This window comes from Phoca vitulina, unplaced genomic scaffold (genome assembly GCF_004348235.1).
Source record: "Phoca vitulina isolate PV1807 unplaced genomic scaffold, GSC_HSeal_1.0 scaffold27, whole genome shotgun sequence".
Classification (NCBI taxonomy): Eukaryota; Metazoa; Chordata; class Mammalia; order Carnivora; family Phocidae; genus Phoca; species Phoca vitulina.
In genome coordinates, this window is record NW_022589730.1 from 24,746,235 (window position 1) to 24,767,585 (window position 21,351).

The 21,351-nt window shown below is 46.9% G+C and overlaps 1 protein-coding gene across 4 annotated transcripts in view; it reads left to right on the top strand.

The window, feature by feature from the left end:
- Positions 1–21,351, top strand: part of DYM (dymeclin) — a 419,774-nt gene that overhangs the window by 325,447 nt on the left and 72,976 nt on the right. For 2 of the 4 annotated variants that reach the window (XM_032422736.1, XM_032422733.1), the window contains one exon: positions 14,486–18,978. The exons of the other annotated variants lie outside the window; for them this stretch is intronic. In XM_032422736.1, the coding sequence (XP_032278627.1) occupies positions 14,486–14,635 (150 nt within the window). In that variant the 3' untranslated portion in view covers positions 14,636–18,978. Of the gene's footprint in view, positions 1–14,485; positions 18,979–21,351 lie in introns of those variants that run through there. 4 annotated transcript variants of the gene reach the window in all.

Here is a 21,351-nt window from a genome sequence, read left to right on the forward strand (position 1 = left end):
TGGAATAATTAGAGCCGATGTTATAAGACACAAGACTCCTTCCTGCTAAGCCACTGTCCTATTTTGGAAATGACTGTACATCTTCAAATGGTTCGCCTACAGATGTTTTGCTTGCCTTCTGGGGCACCGATGTGAAAAGAAGGATAATGGTGGAGACCAAAATGGAGAAGGAAGGAGTCCCTCTATTTCCCAGTTTGCCTGTGGTCATGACCTTTGTCACAGGGCAGGAGATGGGCTCTTTCCGAGCCCTTCTGTGGCGTGGCTTGAACAGGGCAGAGCAAGGTGCTGGCCCATCTGGCCCTTGCTCCCCTCTGCTGGATGGGCCTCCAGCCCGACGTGAGCCTCGTCAGCAGTAATGCTTTACAGATGAGGCACTAAGTGTCCGAGAGGTGACGTGATTTGTCCGAGTTTATTAGTGTCGGAGCCAGGTCTGAAATTTCAGACGTCCCGAGTCTCCCCTCCATTATACCATCCATAGCTTCCATGGCAGAGATACATTATTAATCTTAAAAGTTTATGCTTCCTTATCATGGTGTTTATTTGCATTGCAAGTAATCAGTAAGTGTGGCCATTACCACGAGGAGCATTAAGTACCAACTGCCTGCCTTTTATAACTTCCAGTCTGTGTCGGCTAGGAAATCCGAAGGGACAGGGGCAAAGCGTTTGCCTGGCCCAGCCATGGCTTTCCGACCGTGGCTCCCGCAGCCCTGACCGCGCCCTTAGTTGGTGTTTGCAGTTACACCTCCTCTGCCCATATTTGCAGCACACAGAGCCACCGCTTCAGAGGAAATAGAAAAAAGTTGGACTCCCAGCTTCCTTGCCTTGCCTTTCCTGACCACCGTGGCCCGGGTTTGTGACCCTGCGTGACCCCGTACATGAGCGGCATCCATGAGACTTGGGGCTCCAGGAGCGACCCTCTTCCCCCCATGCCCCCCTCCCCAACCCCACCCCACCACCCCTCCCGTGCACGCTCGCCCTCCTGGGCTGGCCTGGCCTTTACCGCTCGGTACCACTGCTCTGCGCCTCTGAACAACCTTCTAACCTGCCCGTGCTGTTGTGGCTCATTCATAAAGTTGTGAAATGTTCCCTTCTTAAGAAAATTGGGGAAAAACATTGAAATCATGTGGGCTTCTGTCTGTGCAGTTACATTTCTAACCTGCCCCAAGGCCAGCATTTTAGATGTGGTGGGCCGAGTTTTAAACCTCTCACACACTAAGGAATGAAATAAAACCTGTGCCTTTTTGCACAGGAAAGGGGACACGTGGGATTCAAGAATGGCAACGGACAGGCTTTCACAGACGGAAGCTTTGGTGTTTGTTTTGGCCCACAGATAGTAACGTCTTCACCTCTCCGGGAGGATCTTCCATGGCAGCATGCGGCCTGAGATCCAGGGCGTATTTGATCTGTGACGACATCACCTGTCTGTCCTTTATTACCCCTTCTCTATGTTAGTTTTGGAAAGGCGAGCATCTGAAGTGTTTTTCTTTCCTGCCATAATACTGACAAGAAAAATACTCTTTCTCCGGTGAGCTGTTGAGTTGCTCTGCTTAGTTTCGGTGGTAGAATAAAGGAGGACCCTGGGAAACTCTGGCTCTCAAGTCTCTCCGAATTGTCTTCAGGGTCCTGCCTCTGTCTCAGGAAAGCAGGGGCAGGGTGATGGCAGAGGAAACAGGACCGTGACCAGCATGGCTTGAAAAACACTGAAGTCTGCTTTGGCTGTCCCCGTCCCTCACGCCCTGGCCAGGCTGGGGGCCCGTGCACGCCTGATGGTCCGGGGCCACTGTTCCCGGGGCCGTCCGCCGCCCGTGGCCAGTTCGCTCATCTTGTGTGTGCCCTCGCCGAGTATTTCTTGGAACGCTTCAAGGGACCATTTCCTCATCCAGCCTTTGCATCTTTCAGCTCATCATACTCTTTGTCTTCCCATTCTCGCTGCAGGGGACCTTTGTCCAAGAAGGGGAATTAAAAATATGTACCCAAAGCGCTGGAACAAGCTGCCTGTTTAGCCCCCGCGGAGTCTGGGGAAGCTGCACAGCTTGGCCCTGAGCTGTTAGGTAGGATCCTGCACGCACAATCCCATTAGAACTTCAGGCCAGAAAGAGTATTGCTGCTGTGGATTGGCCAGAGCTCCGGATGCTTTGTACTCCAGTCTGTCCCCCGTTAACATCCACATCCTTGCACGTAGACTACAGGACCATAAAAGCAGTTAGTTATTCGTGAAATGATTGCATGCTAGGGAAGCTAGGGAGTTCTTAGCACAATTTGGACCCACTGGATTGTCTTTGAAGCACCATTTTCCACCGACCTTTCCTCTGTTTTTTATTGCCGAAGGCTTTCACTTGTCCTCAGGCTCCGTGCCGATGGTTCTGAGCCTCTGTGTCTAGGGGCCAGCCTCGCCAGTGGCCCCAAATACTGATTTCTTGTTAGACCTCTGCCACATTTTAGCCTTGAGGCCTGAAATAAATCACTGTTACTGTAGGCCTCAGTTTCCCCACGTTCTAAATGAATTTGCTGTCTAGACGGTGTCAAAAGCTTTCCAGCTCCAGTTCTCGGGGATGCCTTAACCATCTGCAGTCTCAGCCGTCCCAGATCCCGAACTTTTACTCCCACGTACGGCTCCTCCTCCGAAACTGAAATTCTTCTTCGCTCTGGTCATTCTTTTATTTCTGCCTTCCTGAATCACGGAATATTTGAGGCCCAAGAATTCGCCTTTTAGTAAGTGCCTGCCCAGGTCCTACTGATGCTACTGCTCTGTGGACCTCATTTCTCGAACGTGACTTTTGGCAGGGGAGAGCGGGTGGGTGGGGTTTGTCTGGAGAAACGTCATGCGCGTGCGCGCACACACACACACCCCACCATCATCACTACCACCCCCACCACCCAGTCATTGTAATGACCTTCCCCACCTCTCTTACCTCCCTCACCACCCCTCCCAATGCCTGAAGAATCCAGGAAAAATCAAGTACAATTCAAACTCTGACCCTGTCCACCTTTAGCACCCCACCCCCCACCATTTACCCCCACACTTAACCCAGCCCCTGAACCCACTCTTCCTTCCTGCCTTGCTTGTCCCTGAAGTGGCCTCCTTGCCTCTTCTCTACCTGCTTTTACAGCCTGGGTCCTGCCACCTCCGTAAAGACTGTTCCAGATGACCTCTCCTTGCTAGAAACTCTGCAGTAGCTCACTTTCAGTATGACTCTTCTTGGTATTTAACAATGAGATGCCGTTTCAGTGTTTAGTTTGTGCATTTATACTTTGTCTCTTTACTAGATTTTCGGCCCCTTGAGAGTAGGAACTTTGCTTTCTACTTGCCATGCCCCAAGGGTTTCCCACATAAGAGGCTGGTTGGTTGATGAAGCTGGAGTGAGAAGGGGAAGCCAAAGTGTGGAGGCTGCAGGCGCCGTTAACATCGTCCGTACGGTGTGGTGCTTCAAGGAAATACAGACTTTGGTTCTTTCATGTACTAGTAGATATTTTTAAATTTTGAAATCTAGGGGTGCTAAAGATGGACAGGGTCAGAGTTTGAATTTTCAAAATTAAAACATTTGAAAGTTTGAATCTCAACCACTTTTATTTGAACTATAAAATAAAATATCCTGGGGCGCCTGGGTGGCTCAGTCGGGTAGGTGTCTGCCTTCAGCTCAGGTCATGATCCCGGGGTCCTGGGATGGAGCCCCATGTCGGGCTCCCTGCTCAGTGGGGAGTCTGCCTCTCCCCGCAGCTCATGCTCTCTCTTGCTCTCTCTCTCTCTCTCAAATAAATAAATGAATAATCTTTAAAAAATTTTCTAAATAAAAATAATTAAATTTAGCCTATATTCCCTAGATATTCTATACAGGCATTTTTATTAGTTCTCCTGTGATTGTAACATAGCAGGTATAAATTCTCAATTATATACATCTATGATAGTCCAATTGGAGAGAGATTATACACCATTCAGTTCTCTTTTATAGTTGAATATAGAGTAGGGTAGGTTTCTCCTTTGTTATTTTTCTTTTATCTGTCCGAGTTCTCAGTCACAGCTCTACTGTGCTAGTGTTTTCTCTCATCCCCCCTTCCTCAGTGACCTACCCGACCTCCCACTTTGCTCTGTGTTTGCTTCTACCTGTTCATGTTTTCCTGGAGAAAAATCAGACGAACTGTTTTGATTAGTTCTCTCTGATGCACTCATTGCTTATCTCCTCTCTTGAGGTTTTCAACCAATTAAACATCTCACACCCGCTAGCTATTTCACAAACCAAAACAACACGCTGTGATACATGACACCAAATCAAGTTTTTGGATCATTTAATGATGGTCAGTATGTTTACTGACCTCAAGGGGCTAAAAACACAACTAATTTATCAATGGCATTTTTTTAATCTTGGGCAAGTGTCAATTGCTTTCTCAAAGAATAGCCTGAGTTTGAAGACATGTAGGGCTGAGGTAATATGTATGTTCACTATATTAGAACAATTTCTTTAAAAAGTAAACTTATTTTAAAAAGTAAACATATCCAGTAGTCATTTAATGTAAATTTCAGTTAACTTGGTATACCTTAGGACTAATAAAGATTTTTGTTGTTTTATTTGTACCTTTTTTTTAAAAGAGTAGAAGGAACTTATGTGGGAGTGAGGGGTGTTTAGTCCTCTAGTGCTGACATTCTGTGATTCCATGAGTTCTTAGAATTAAGGCTCAGGAAAAAAAGAGTAAGGTTCAGGAATGTAATATGGATTTTTCTAACTGACCTCAACCTGTCTTTTTTTGAAGCTAGGGGATCCCATCTTCTAGATCAATTAACCTCGCATTTTTATGATTTTGGAACTTCCCGGACACAACCATCCTTGAATGGAATCTAAGACTCACTTCATACCAAATTCTGCTTTTTGGCACAAAGTATTAGGACTCATTCTAGAGCATTCTGCTTCTGTTTCCTTTCCTCTAGATTTCCTGATACCCTTTTTTAATCCTAATGACTATGCAGAAGTAAACAAATCTCATTTTGTGTTTTTAATTCATTGATTACTCATGTTGGAATAACCACGGGGCCAAGACTGTGGCATTTGACAGGAAGTCGCAGATCTGGGTCACCCCCCTCGTGGATCGTGCTTGGGTCACTGGGAAGTACAGTCATAGGAAGTACTGAACCCGAATTTTAGGTGATAAACGCTTGCCACTAGGATCGTGGCTTTTAAGTAGGATTTTCTCCAGCTAGATTGAGGAAAACATCATTGGTTTAGCAACCACAAGGCTTCTCACATAACACTTGGAATAGCTTGTTCTTTCCATAAGCAGAGGGGGAAAAAATCCTCCTGTCCATAATGGGTACATGGGAATGTTGATTATCAGAGGCTAGTTTTAACTTCTTGCCAAGGAAGGAATAATGAAGGCATGACTTTTCTAAGAATGGGTGATGCCCCTATATAGTCTTGAAAAATTATCACGTTTGCTTATAACTTAAATCCTAAGAATGTGCAAAGAAGTTAACTCTAAGTTAACTCTAGGAAATTAGAGATAGCTTTTCCAAGTTTGTCTTAGTTGGAATTGTCTTTCCACGTATCTCTTTGACATACTGTGGCAAAGCCTGGGTTCTTGCCTGACATAATCACCCGAGCTCACCCCAATCTGAGCTGGGGTGTGCCAGTGAAGCCGCCTGCCTGCCCTTGTCCCCACATCCCCATGTCCTCTACATGTCATCCACATGTAACTCCTCATGCATGGACATTCAAACTCAACGAGGATCCTTGTTTTGCTAGAATTTGTCTAAACATGATTCAGAATCTGTCTCCAAATCTGTATCTCTCTCTCACTCCCCTAGTTCACATATTATTCTGAAAAAAGAATAGTATAAAGAAAGATTATCACTGATACAGTACTTAGGACATAAGTGTTAATTTGAGGGCATCTGGCCTTATCGTGACCTTGACAAGAGTAAACAGTAAAAGACTGATTAAAACTGGCACTTGTCTCTGTTAACATATTATGCATCTCGAGTCCGTGACTATAACTTATATGCAAAGAGTTCATCATTTTCCATAATTAGATATATTTTGAAATATAAAATATGGCATTGACCATATTTGAACACTGAACATATTTTAATGAACATTGAACATACTTAATGTTTAATGAACATTGAACATATTTTAATTTTAATGTTGATTTAATGTATGTCAACATTATCCATTATCCGTGAGCTGGATTTTTCTACCAGCAAGAATCCGATGTGGTAGAATGGTGGTAGGCAAGGAGCATGGCAATTTGAGAAGTAAATGAATCTATTAGATTTGAAGTATTGCCCCCCAAATCCCAGTAAGTCAGCTCATTTGCTTCTAAAAGCAACATGGGCTTAATTTGGCTCACTCAGTTTAGGCAGTTATTCCACTAACTCACCTAGTGTGCAGGACTCCATTTCCCAAACTCTTCCCCCGTGCCTCACCCGCAAAGAACTCTGGGGTTTTGTTTGTTTGTTTGTTTTTAAGATTTTATTTATTTATTTGACAGAGAGAGACACAGTGAAAGGGAACACAAGCAGGGGGAGTGGGAGAGGGAGAAGCAGGCTTCCTGCCGAGCAGGGAGCCCGATGTGGGACTCGATCCCAGGAGCCTGGGATCATGACCTGAGCCGAAGGCAAATGCTTAACGACTGAGCTACCCAGGCGCCCCAAGAACTCTGGGTCTTTCTACAAACAACAATTTTTACGTACTTGTTCATTTATTCAGCAAACTGTTCTTAAACCCCTGGCAATATTCTAAGCACTGGGGGACACATCAGTGGAAAAATTAAAATCCCTGCCCTCTGGGAGCTTATACTCTACTTAGAATTTTATCTAATAGTAGTAGATTTATTTTCTGGGATCGCACTCTTCTGGTCAGATAGCTGGGTCCTATACAAACTGATGAGCCCCTACCAAAGGACAAGCAAGTCCTGCCACCAGCCCAGCCATGGGCCTGCTTTCAACAAAAAAAGTTCTGCCAGTAAATGCTCCACTTTGGCCCTTCATCTCCCACCCTAGAACCAAGCCGTCCTCCTCCTCCCAGCCTCCTGAACTGGAATTGATTGGCCTCCAAAACAGGTGCTTTGACTCAATAAGGCAGGTTAGTCTAGAGGAGTTTACACATTTAGCAACCTGGACTGTTGCCTCGGAGCTAATGACTTTTAAATTACAAATATCAGCTCCCAGCCTGTTCTCTCACCAAATGAACGAACTCATCATCCCAGCCCTGGAGGCCCGCCTCCCTGTCTCCACCCTCCGTCTTCCCTGTGCCCTAGCCCCACACTACTTGCCAGGCCCCAGGGTGTGCTCTGGGCTTCTGGGAGTCTCTCCACACGCAGGGCCGGCTCCCCTTCCTGTCCCCAGCCCTGTCCCTACGGGTTAGAACCCACCTGTCAGGGCTTTTCTCCAACTTCCCCTGCGGCAGGAGGGCCTACCTGTCCTTCCTTCTCCTTTGTGCCACCCCACCAGCCCTCAGGAAAGAGAGACAAATTTAAAACTAAAGACCTCCTTTCTGTGATTCCCCTTAACCTGGGGTCTGTAACAGAAGGGTCTAACCAGGGAAATTTGCTCAGGTTTCACACTCAAGTGGGTTTCAGATTCTGGCTGATGGTGTGATGGTAAATTTAGGGAGAGCTCATCACAGGTGTGGGTTCAACCTTCTACTCTCTCTATTTTTTCCTAAAAGTTTTTTGACCACCAGTTACAGAAGCTGTTAGTGTCGCTTGCAGATACTCAGGTGACAAGCCATTGTCCTGAGCAAGAGGTGGTTGGTCACCCAGCCTGAGCTTCCAGGATAGGTGCCTGCTCACCTGTAACCCTCTTCTTAGGTGGTAACTTGCTTGCTAGAGAGGCCCCCACTCCTGGCCAGCTGCGGTGCTCTCAGATCTGCCGTGTAGTGTGACTCTCTGCTGAGCCACCCTCATGGTGGGCTTCGTAATTTTAGCTTCATATCTCATAATTTCTAACTTTTAGTAAGTAGCCCTTTCTAATTTTCTGTATTTTAAATTTAGCTTTTCATTAATTTTAAAATTGGCATAAACTGGAACTCCCCCTTCAGCGTCTCTGTCATTCATAGAACAGAGCCTGTCTTCTTTTTCTCAGTTAAGTAATGACGTTTGATCCATTTGTAACTCATTCCCTTACACATGGAAGAGACTGCAGTCCGGGCTTGTACAGACGGTAATGTAGCTGAATATAGATGCTTCCTGATTTGTCTATTCCTATTTCTTCTGGAGTTTGCTGTCCAAGCCCACCTAACATCTTCCGATCCTGGGATTAGCCAGATGGACCAGGGAGGGAGCCCTCCCGGGGCGCTGTCCTTCCATCTTGTGCCACGCTCCCCTCTGTTCTTATTCCTACCAAATTATACCCCCTGGTAGAGAAACACCAGCTCTTCCTCTTTCCCTCCTCCCCAGCCCCAAGCACAGCACCTCAGATGCAGCAGGTGCTTACCGGGCTTTACTTGAAGGGCCCATCACTGAAGGACGTGGTGTTGCGCAGCCGTAGCAGGTGAGGGAGAGAAGGGGAGGGGAGCTGGAGAATCCTCCCCAAATGCACCCCCAGATAAAACCATTGTATGTGAATTCTTTTACCTTGCCGTCTTACAACAGGATCTTGAAACCAGTTTACTTTTCATCTACACGGAACCTGCCTACCACCAACACTGCGTGCACCGCTGACAGGAACCCCCCTCCCCCTCCTAACCCGCACCCTCTGCTGGTGGCGACAGGCGCCTCGCCCCCAACCATCACCCTTCACAACTCCCTTCAGAGGCTGAATGTGGGCTTTTAAAGAATTCTTGCTAATGGGCTGTTTAGCTATTTGATTTTACACTGCACTACATTTCTGGAGCCATGCCAGGTGCTTGCTAGAGTTTCTGGTGCTATCTCTGTCATCTTTAGGTGGAAGGGGGAAAGCTCCATTGAACTTTCGTGGTCATAAAAATTATTGCATTTGAGCCCTACATCTGCTCACTGAACTTCCTGTGGGTTTTCACCAAATCACATGACCGACAGCAGAAAGGCTTTTGGTCTAAAGCTTTTGGTCTGCTTCTTATACCCGAGTCTCAATCGCCAAGTCAGACCTTTGCTTTGTCTCTGGGCTGGGCGTCCGGATGTCCCACTGTGGTGGGTTGATTCACTGGAGCTGATAAAAACATTCCAGCCAAACTTGAGAGTCTAGCATTACCTCTGGCTCCAAAAATCAAAACAACCGGATTGTTGTAAGTAGCTTTGGATTGAGACCAAGCTCTGAGCTTGAGAGATGGGTTTTCTCTCCTTATTGAGCTGAGTCACAGGACAACTGTCTCAGAAAGAAAGGGGCAAAAGCCTGGGCCCAAGGTGACCAGTACCCTGCCTTCTGCTAGCCTCTTCCAGAGAGTTCTTGCCATAACTATCAAGTCAAAGCCCTCACGTCCCCAGGGCCTCTCCTGTGCTTTCCCAGAGCTTTTGTGGTCCTCAAGCACATCCACCCGACAGCCCCTGGCTAGAGCCCAGAGGGGGCCTGAGAACTCCGGAGAGGAGTTGTGGTTAGAAGGCATGTGGACGGATGTCAGAGCTGGGAAGGTCTGGGAGGGCCCAGGCAGCCCAGTCAGAATGAAGACACTCAAGTGAGGAAGTTGGACTTCCCTCAGCCATCACAGGATGGCATTATTGTTCTCCACAGGCTTGAAAAGGAACATAAAGGAAAGAGTGACTTTTTCTAGGTTGTTGATCTGACATTCAGACTATGACATTTCTTGGACTGAATCCTGACAAAATGTGTCCCCAGTGTCGTTAGTGCTAAATAAAACCTTTTGTCTTTCTTTTCCTTAGCTCTCAAGACTTCTAAGACCTATTAGAGGAGCACATATTTTTAAGAATGTCTATTTAAATCTCTAACCATGTTGGCTCTCTCTAGCGAGACCGACAGGTAAATTTGAGAAGGGGGCAAATTCACTACAGCTTGAGCCCAGCTTATTCTACGAAAGCGCATTCACATTCAGTCAGGTTGAGTGAAGAGTGTTTCCAAAACTCTTTGATAATTACTTATTTTGCCCTTTTAAAACGGATCTTAAAAACAGCTCATTGCAGGAAAAAGGAAGCTCTCTACCTTGTGCTTTCACAATGTGTGTAGCCAGTTTTCGAGAACATGCTCTTCTTTTTCCTGCTATTTATGGTTTATCCTCTGGACTGAACCTTTTAAGTGTCGGTGAAAAGTTCTGAGCAAAGAACCCAAGAAATACTACCTCTGTGCTCACTTGTTCCTTTGAGGAGAGGGGAGCTGGGGCGTGTGTGTGTGTGTGTGTGTGTGTGTGTGTGTGTGTGTGCGGCGTCCACAGTGTTCAGCTTAGAAGTGCACTCATGCCGCTCTGTCTGGACTTGCTCTTTTGCTTCCACCATGCCCAGTGGCCCCCGCTCCAGCAATGTGAAGTCGGCATCCAGTGTGTGGCAGGGCCTTCACAAGCCAGCACGGGCGGGGGCCACGGCTGGACCTCCACACGGTCAGCCGCACGCTCTCGGGCCGCAGGGCAGCTCAGCCACAGCCTTGTGCTTGTCTCGGTTTTAAGCAGTTGGGAGGCTTCGACTTTAAAACCATCTCTTGTCAACCCACAGGACAGCTCAGGACCTTTCGACGTTTACCCTCTCCTCGAGACTGCCACCAGCTCATTTGATTTGTCACAACCCTGTGAAGGAGACAGGATGGTTAAATTCAAAATCTCAGAGTAAACTTTATGTTTTAAGAGCCCAGATGAGGATATGAGCCTTGTCCCAAGTCACCCAGCTCCCAAGGCCTGGACTTTCAGCTCTTAAATGCTAGGATTGGGTGTCACTCAGCTCGATTTTTAGTCCTGGGCTCATGACATGGTAGGCTTTCGGTAAATACTTGCTGAATGACTGAATTAGTGGAAAAAGATGGGGCTAAAACTCAATTATCTGCTTGCCTTTCAAGTGCTTTTTCTAGTTTGTTCAAGGATTAAATGAGTGACTAAATATAAAGTGTTTGAACTTGCCTGCCACATAATAGGTGATCAGTTCTGTTAGCTGCTGTTATATACTACATAGTGGATGGTCTTGCCATGCTGGGTATCATCCTTTGTTGAGAGTCTGTTGACTACATTTACTACCAGAGTGAGAGATGGGTTGTTGTTTTGACATAAACTTGAGCCACAATGAAAACAAGGCATTTTCAGCTCTGTTTGATCAGGTGGTGGGAAGGATAGTCATGGGGATGCCGGGGGTGCTTTTCCTACTGGCCTTTTCCTAGATCTGCCCATGCACGATCAAAGGGCAGGCTCGGACTCATTACCCTCTCTCACTGAACAGTCATCAGAATTTCCCCAAAATCATAAGGGCAGGAAAACTTAGCACTAGCCATTGAGCAACTCTAGCCTAAGCGTCTTTAATTAAGTTGGAAGGAGTTCTTACACAAGCCGTCGGTTTTCTGGTTCTCCTTCCCATTCCACCCTCAGAGAGGCAGAGAGCAGCCTGGTGCAGATTGTCTGACATCCTTTCCTAAGGCCTTCATAGGAAGCCCCCAAATATGTCACTGGATGGAGAAAAGCTTGCACATCTTTTAGTCATTTCTACCTCTAACAACAAGTGCATCGTATTGGCGACATTACCACTTGGAAATGTAGGATGTTGTTATTCTAGCTGAAAGAGGCAACGTGGGGGCTCTGACCTTTTCGGGCCACCACTCTATCCCCTCTCCTCCCCCCCCCCCAGCCCCTCACTTCTCTCTGGGTCAGTGGGAGAAGTTTTCTCAAGATTGAAGCCATTCTAAGAACTAGGATTTTCATCCTTGTTATTAGAGGGTAAATTTCTTGTTCAGACCCAGTCCCTCATTCTTGATGATGACATCTCTGTGGCTTGGTTGTTTTTTAAGGACCAGTAGTGAGCCGGGTTCTGTGCCATGCGGTGAGAGAACAGCGCTGTCCCTGAAGGGCCCCGTGCAGCCTAGGAGAGTTGAACCGAAGGACAAAGGACTAGGGTGGCCACAACTCTGTCATTTTTTCAAACTGACTTTCCCACCCAGTCAGACCTACACTTTAATCCCAACTCCACCCCACAGGCTGTGTGACCTAGAACTGGCTTGGCCTCTCCAGGCCCTGCTTCACCTTCCATTAGCGGGGTTGGCCGTATCAGCCTCGGCCGGACCTTGGGGTGACTGGCCACAGCGTGGTGCCCGGGCGCGCTCAGCCACACCCTGTCGATACAAGCGCAGGTTTCTCGTGGGAAAGCGTATCGTTGTGTTGCAGCCTGTAAGACAGCACAGCTGATTCCATGACAAATTTACTGCCACCTCCAAGAACTCTGTTCCCTCAGCCCTGAGAAGCCCAGGCCAGGCCGGAAGCAGCCCGGAGTGGGGGGGGCCCCACCTGAATCCCAGGCACGGCAGGACGTGCTGGCAGCCGCCGTCTCCCCGAGCTGGCCAAACCGTGTCCGCCAGAAGGCCCGGGACAGCCCGCCGGGAGGAGTCGCCCTCTGAATGGCAGGCGCTGCCGCTGCCGTCCGCGCCCTCGGACACTTGCAGCCTACAACCGAGGACAGCAAAGTACGGATTCGAAACGCTCGTGGTCCGAAAAGGCGGAGGTTTTCATTAAGCCAGAGGCCTCCTGCACGGGCCTCTGGAGTATGGGGTACATAGAGTGTGAGGGAGGATGTGGGAGGGTGTGCGAGTAGGGGATGCAGGAGTTCGGGCCACTTGTAAATCCCATTTGTGTATATTCTATGTTTACATAATGCCTTTGGAGCCATGGAATAGAGTTGGTTTTCATTAAAGCTGTAACAGAGGGGACTGCATCCTTGACCAGAGTAACCCTCTTTCAGGAATTCCTATACACATTTTCAGGATTTAACTCAAAACTCACCTTGTCAGGAGCATCTCCTGCTTACTCTGCCTTTCCCTCATCTGTCTGGAACTCTGGATCCAGCACTTAGGTGTCGAGTCTCAATTATTGTAAAATGATGTTTTAAAATTCCTACAAGGGGCACCTGGGTGGCTAAGTCGGTTAAGCGGTCAACTCTTGATTTTGGCAGGTGATGATTTCGGGGTCCTGGGATTGAGCCCGTGTCGGGCTCCACGATCAGTGGGGAGCCTGCTTGAGGATTTGCTCTCTCCCTCTGCCCCTCCCCCCACTCACACATTCTCTGTCTCTCTACAAAATAAATAAATCTTTAAAAATAAATAAAAATAAAATTCCTACAACTTTATGTGGATGGGTGGATGAGTGGGTGGCTTTCCTGCCCACCCCCCTCCTTCCTCTTCGTTTAGGCCTGCTGGCCTCTCTCCTGGTCCAGGCCTGTCCCCACCCCTGCTATGTGCCCTCTGTTCTCCACACTGTGACTGGAGGGGTCACTGCGCAGAGCCATTCTCACCAAGCCCCCTTCTCAGACCCTTCAAAGTCTTCCAGGACCTTAGCGCGGAGGCCAGGGCTCCTCATGCGGCTCCTGTGTCCCTCCTTGCTCCTGGGGCTGGGCCCTGCCTGCCGGTGCTTCCCCCTGCCCGCCTTGCACCTCCAGCCTGCTGTGCCCTGCCTCACACCGGCCTTGCGTCCACCTGGTCCGGCAGGAGCGGCGCCCTTCCCTCTTCACCTGGCTGCCCGTCCCGTCTACCCCCCGCCCCCCGCCCCCCGCCTCCACCGCCTCCCTCAGGGCCCTGGAGCCTCCGGTCTTTCTCACTAATCTGTTCTCATTGTTCTGTTGCTGCTGCTGCCCCCCCACCCTGGCCCCGGCACCCCTTCTGTGAGGGCAGCCCGCCTGTGGCCATGGCCCCCTGCAGCGCTAGGCCGTCCAGTGAACAGAAGACTGTGAACGAGACAATATACATAAAGCAGTGGCTGTCGCCTGGCACAGCGTTGGTCCTCGGTACATGGTTGGTTGTTTCATTCGTCCACATAGTCATCAGATGATTTCAGTGCTTGCTTATCAGCCGGGCCGCAGAGCGCAGGCCCGGTCGCCTGGCTACGTTCACAGAGCCAGACTGCAGCTTTAACTGAGCCCCGGCGAGGAGTCACCCCAGCCTCCCTCCACAAGGCCACAGCCATCACCACGGCCCCGAGGAGGCGGCCCCGGCACCCGCCCGGCCTTCCATGAGGGACGCCTGCCTGCCCCCGTGGGTCCAGGCTGAGGAGTTGTGAGGGAAAGCTCTCATCTCCGAGGACACTCAGCCCTGAAAGCAAAGTCTCAGGGAGAGCCAGCCCTCGGCTGGGCCAGTAGGTAGTCTTTCCGTGAGCCCTCCGTCTGTCACCTGTGCAGGGCCCGTTTCCACTCTGACACTTGTCCTCCTGCCTCCCCCTGTTCGGGTCCCTGCTCCGCTCAGCAGACCGACATCAGCAGACAGCTACTGACGGGCTTACTCGTCTTTCCTCCACATACTTCACGTTTTCTCAGGAGTCATTTGCAAACTGGCCGGTAAAGCCCCAGACCTCTCAGGCCCGGTGACCAGTGAGGGAGGTGGGCTCCCTGCACACCTCAGCACTGCTTTTGCATGGAACTGTGAGATTATAAAATCGTCTTGTTTTTGTTGCAGAAATTTCCAGAATTGAAATTCAAATATGTGGAAGAGGAGCAGCCCGAGGAGTTTTTTATCCCCTATGTGTGGTCTCTGGTCTACAACTCAGCAGTAGGCCTCTACTGGAACCCACAGGACATCCAGCTCTTCACGATGGATTCCGACTGAGGGCAGGACACTGTCTCCCACCCTCACCTCCCTCCCACCCAGCAGCCCTTCCAGTTACTTTCTTCCTGGGGAACAGAAGTAGACAGATTGCCTGATGTATCTTCTAGCAAAGAGGATCACACAGGCGTGCTTCCCTTACACGCTTGGATTTGGAGAATTGGTGCCAGTTGGCAGTAGATCACTCAGCTTAGATTGTAGTGCAAAAAAGGGGGGCGGGGGGGGCACACGACAATAATAAATGTAAAAACCTGCTATTCCACATGCAGTTTTATTTCTAAACCAAAAATCTAGAGCTTTTCCAGGAACCTGATGCCTTAGGCATATAACACTTCACCAGTACATACTATTTTTTTTCTTCGCATGTTCAAGATTTTTGTTTTGGTCCTGTGTATGTGTGTGTGTGTGTGTTTTCAACATAGAGAAATATCTGAAAAGATGATGAGACAGGAATTAGTAAGGAAATGAAGTCATATGTATGAGGGGTTTGCCTTCCAGAGGGCCCATGATTTAATAAACACTATGCCCAGGCCATTGGATATAAGCCTTTAGATCAGATCCTCTGCATCTTTCAAAGAAAGAAATGGCTCCTTCTCATGAAGCTCAGATTAGCTTTTCTGTGGATTTGGCCTCTGAGCTGTAGCTGAATTAAATTGCAGTCTAGCACAAATTAAGTTAATCTACTCTGTATTAATCATTGGGAAAAGAAAAGCTTCATTTTGAAAGCAATCTTTTTTCTTCAACCAGACTAATAGGAGAAAAGGAGACCAATTTGATTAATACAGTATTCCACATGAGATGAAAAACATGTTTTTCTCTTCATTTCGGACTTTGTTTAAACTCTTTTGGACCCTGAGCTAGAGGAAGAAGCTTCTCTGAGGGAAACCTTCGCCGGGCTGCCCTGAGCAGAGCATGCCTGCCGGAGCCGCGGGTACTGAAGGCAGAGTGGGCTGGTCCTTTGGAGGCCGGGTCTGAGTCCACGACCACCCTCTCACAGCCTGGATGAGGAGCCTTGTTTCATTCTCAAAGACACAAAAAGTATCTGCTTTTCTGCGTAGAAAGCACGTAATCTCAAATGAGACTGAGCACCCCGTGTCAGTCGGCTGTTGCTAATCTCTATTGGGAACTAGTTCTCTCCTCTCCCTGTGTCCCCGGGCTGGAGGCCGGAGTCATTTTGGTCCATCACAATCTCAGAGGGTCTGGGAGGAGCTATGTCCAGTCACAGCAAGCTCTGGAAAGGTCAAAAACACGCCAGCACGTCAGTGCACATCTGTGTGGCTTCCGCCCGTGAAAAGCCTGGGCTGCTCCATCTCTTCAGTGGGCTTTTGAGGCTAGCCAGACAATTTCCTCGTCCTCACCAGGATGCTCCCCGAGGCAGGCTGGCTGGCTGATGGACAAAGGGCCATTGCTGGCGGCTGGACGTAGGAGGCAAGGGCAGGTTGCCTGCGGCCTCCTCGGGCCTTGCTCTGTTCAGGCCTCTTCCTGTCTCCACAAGTGGCTGGGGACTCTGCTGTATCTCACTTAAGATCACACGGACAGGGCCTCAGACCGGCAGATGAGGCGTGTTAACAGCTCCTGCTTAGTCGAGCCCAGGGGGAGAGGCGGTTTGAAGGTGGATGGGTCAATCCTCACAGTCTGAATGATGATCATTTTAGGTGGCAATTATTTTATGTTCCCCACATGGGGAAATGATAGACAGCTTGAATTTGCTTCCAAAGCATTTTGACTTGCTTCCTTTCCTTTAAACCAAAACACACAATGTTAAAAGGGTCGCGTGCAGCACCTGAACCTCTGTTCGGACCGTGGATCTGTCCTTGGAGGCTGAGGGCTGGGCAATGCCATGGGATAATCACTAGGCTGCAGGCCTATCAGTTCTCGGGGCAGGAGGAAATAGGGTCCCCCAAAAGTCAGTCAGAGAGGGCCAACAACCAAGGAGCCCTTGACTGAGGGGATCCCACAGTTCCCTCCCCAGGCCACCTGGCTCACCAAGGTGCCTCCAAAGCCCCATTCTCCAGCATGCTCCTCTCCCCCACCCGCTTTTAATGAACCAAACAGCGGAAGTGCTTACTGGCCTAAAAGCTCAAGCCGGGGCTACCGCCTCAGGCAGCACGTGGGCCCACGCTCCCAGACACCACTGCGTCAATGCCTCAGCTCTGGAGACCCACCAGGAGTCTTCTGATTTTTGTGAAAGATCTATTACATGACAATAAATTTAACTGATAAACTTGAATTACGCTTGCATTAATTTGCTTAGAAATTGTTTTCCACAAAGTAAAAATGTGTAGAATGAGGCGGTACAGGGCCATCTTGTGTTTGGGTGGAAGTTAACATCTGATTCTTCCCCAAGATACAAAACTGTTACTGCACTGTATCATCAACAAATGGCTCTGCCACAATTACTTGTTTTTGAAAGCATGGGCCCCTTTTAGTCTCACCTTTCCTATCAAGAGTTCAAGGCACTGTGCAAAAAGCTTCAAAATGGTAACTCTGGTTCCCACGGTCCCCCGTTGAGGCTGGTGCCATAGATCTATGAACAACAGCCCTGGCATCACAGGGTGGTCATCATTCAACGGTGCAGACAGAAGCAGGGCTATGGAGGAGCTCAAGGACAGAGACCGAGAAAGGAAAGACAGAGAAGGTCCCTGAGGTGAAGCATAGAAAGTACACCGCTCCAGAAGGAAATCACAGGAGCTGGAAACATGCAAGATGGGGAGAGGGAAGAACATAGGACCAGCATCAATCAGAACACTTAGCAACTTCCTCAAGCTTACTAAGGTAAAGAGAAATGTTCAGTGTGGGGTTGGGGGGGGATGCTTCTAGGGCTAGGATCTCTTAATATTCTTTAGGCAACATACTGTCCTTTAGCTCCTGGGGAGCCAGTGTTTTGCCTTAGGCATTAAATCTTTCTGCATAACTGAGTCATTCTGTGCTCATTTCCAGAGCCATAAATTAGAGTTGTGGTACTTGCTGATACTTTATAGGCTTGAGTTTGCAAGGTCAACCCTTTGGGTCTCTTAATTCCCTCCTAGGCACTATGCCTGCAGTTTCAGGAGCTGCCATTTGATATTCGGAACTGATCCTTGGGCTTTCTGACGCCAAATTCAGGGTTATTCCAGTGTCCTACATTGCCTCCAAGAGTCAAGGAGGTCAGGGTTTCTATTCTCTGATGAAGAGCCAAGCTTCCTATGAATATGAGAAGCTGAGGAATGGATTATAGCACACAATTCACAGTACATAATGCATTTTTATTTTTTAAGAACTTTACTAAAGCATAAAATGTAATCTCATTAGGGTATATCCATTTGGGGTTCTCCACACAAAGCAAGGGAGATTCATCAGGAACTGCCTGCCCCTCCCCCACCCCACCCCCTTGGTCAGGTCATACATGGCAGCCACTACTCTCCTGACTTTACAAGGCGATTGAAAGTGCCAGCTACTCAGACAACAGCCTCTGGAATAGCAAAAACCCCCAGAAAAACAGTCTTCTTCAACTAACCAGATACTACGTCACCATCCTGTGGGCTCTGGCATGCCTTCAAGCAAAATTTTAAAATATTTTGGCCAGATTTCCGAGTTCTTTGCTGGAGGGTTGGTTTAGATTACTTAGTCCTCCATTCTGATCAGTAGACTATCCTTTGTGGATGCTGTGGCCCAGCTTCCAAATCAATCCCTTCTAATCCCTGAATGTGAATTGAGGTGAAACCAAATTACTAATGCGTCCAGGTACCTAGCAAATGTATATTCTCTCTGGAGGAAGTGAACTGTTATGGACTGAATGTGTTCCCCCAAAATTAATATAATGATCCCTAACTTCCAATGTGATGGTATTAGGAGGAGGGGCCTTTGGGAGGTCATTAGGTTTAGGTGCTCATGATGATGGAGCCACCATGATGGGATTAGTGCCCTTATAAAAAGAGACATGAGAGTGATCTCTCGTCCTCTCCACCATGTGAAGACCTAGCAAGAAGACCACCATCGATGAACCAGGAAGAAAACTTACAGTGTTACGATCAGAAATATCCATGGGGTACCCATATAAATCCTATATTTCTGATTGTAACACTAAAAAAAAAATCCCATTTAATATTAGACTTTGATAAGAATGCATGTTGTAAAAAATACTAGTAAAAGAGTATGTAACTTTGAAGCTAATTGGAGAGGATGGAATAACCAATTCAGTGGCAGGTTAAAGATAAGGGGATAAGAAAGAAGAAAAACAGAACCAGTGGGACAAATAGAAAGCAAGTTGCAAGATATATGTGATAAATCCATTATTACATTAAATGTAAATGAGTTAATGCTCCATTGTTGACAAAGATTGTCAGACTAGCTTTAAAAACAACAATCATGGGATGCCTGCGTGGCTCAGTCGTTTAATCATCTGCCTTTGGCTCAGGTCATGATCCCAGGGTCCTGGGATCGAGTCCTGAATCAGGATCCTTGCTCAGCAGGGAGCCTGCTTCTCCCTCTACCTGCCGCTCCCGCCCCCTGCTTGTGGGCTCACTTGCCCTCTCTGACAAGTTCTTTAAAAAACCCACATACACAACAATCATAGAGGCACCTGGCTGGCTCAGTTGGTAGAGCATGCAACTCTTGATCTCAGGGTCTTGAGTTCAAGCCCCATGTGTGGCATCAAGTTTACTTAAAATAAGAAATTTTTTTAATGAATTAAAAAGTAAAAATCCTATGCCATTTACAAGAGATACTTTTTGAAACATGAATTTAGAAATTTCGAAAGGATGAAGAAATATATACCCAGCGAACAGTAAGCATAGGAAACTGGTGTAGATATATTAATATTAAACTTTAAGGCAAAAAAAAAAAAGCATTATTAGAAATAAAAAGGGTCTGTTCAATTATCAGAAAGCGATAATTCTAAATTTTTATGCACTAGTGATATAATCTCAAAATACATCAAAGTTGATAGAAGTAGGAAATTTAGGCAAATATGCAATGATATAGTAAGATCTTAACACACCTATTTCAGTAACTGATTTAAAAAGGTATATAAAAATCATGATGTAATGTATGGGGATTAACATAACAATAAAAAAATTTTTTAAAAAAGGTATATAAAAATCAAGTTATACAAAATTTTTTTTTTTTTAAGATTTTATTTATTTTTTTGACAGAGAGAGACATAGCGAGAGCAGGAACACAAGCAGGGGGAGTGGGAGAGGGAGAAGCAGGCTTCCCGCAGAGCAGGGAGCCCGATGTGGGACTCGATCCCAGGACCCTGGGATCATGACCTGAGCCGAAGGCAGACGCTTAACGACTGAGCCACCCAGGCGCCCAAGTTATACAAAATTTAAGCAACACAATTAACAAACTTGGCCAAATGGATACATGTGGAACACTACACTCAACAGCATACTTTTCAAACACAAGTGGCACATATGCCAAAATTTGTTTATGTTGAGCTATAAAACAAGTCTCAACAAACTTCAAAAGAATTAATTCAAATGAAATATGTCCTCCAAACACAATGCAATTAAGCTGGAAATCAATTACAAAAAGACAATTTGATGATCCTCATATATTTGGAAGTCGAACAGATTTTAAATAACCCATTTGTCAAGGAAGAAATCATAATGGAAACTTGAAATATTTTGAACTGAATAAGAAGAATACCACATATCAAAACCTATGGAGGAAAAAAGCTTGTGAATTGCAACTAAAACTCTGCTTATAAATGTATATCTTTAAATGCATATGTTAGAAAAGAAGAAAGGCTGAAAATCAAGCAACCACCTCAAAATTTAAAAAAAACAAAAAACGTGAATGAAACCCAAAACAAAAGCCAAAATATAGAACACAAATACACAATAAGAGGAATAAAAGAAATCAAGAAAATTTTTAAAAAGCTCTCTAAAAGGACTAAGAAGGGGTGCCTGGGTGGCTCAGTCGGTTAAGCGTCTGCCTTCGGCTCAGGTCATGATCTCAGGGTCCTGGGATTGAGTCCCGCATCGGGCTCCCTGCTCAGGGTAAGTCTGCTTCTCCCTCTCCCTCTTCCTCTGCCTCCCTCCCCCCCATGTGCTCTCACACTCTCTCTCTCTCAAATAAATATAATATTTTAAAATAAAAGGACTAAGAAGTTTGACAACTCTGTAATAAGACTGGTCAAGAAGGAAGGAGAAAGGGTGGGAGGGAGGGGAACAGAGAAATAGCCAGTATCAGAAGTGAAGATGAGCAAATTACTTCACATCAGACATTAAAAATATTTAAGAGGACATTATGAATACTACTAAATTTTAAATTTAGATGGAACAATCTTTTTTTAAAAGTAGTTTCTACACCCAGAGTGGGGCTCAAACCCACAACCCTGAGATCAAGAGTCCCCTGCTCCACCAACCGAGCAGCCAGGTGCCCCATAGATGGAACAATCCTGACTGTAGAGATGCTTCAGGAGTATATACATATGTCAAAACTAATCAAATTGTACCCTTTACCCATGTGCAGTTTTCATATGTCAATTATGCCTCAATAAAGCCATTTTTAAACTTTGGATAAAATGAACAAATTTTTTTTTTATAGTGGTTTTCTTGAAATCTTGAAAATTGGGATCATCCTACATTTATTGCCTAAGTTGAATCCATAATTTAAATCTCACAAGGCAATTTACGGGCCCAGATAGCATCGCCAGTGAATTCAGCCAACATCTTAGAAAAAAATAATGCCAATCTTACACAGACTCTTCTAGATAATAGAAAACCTCCAAA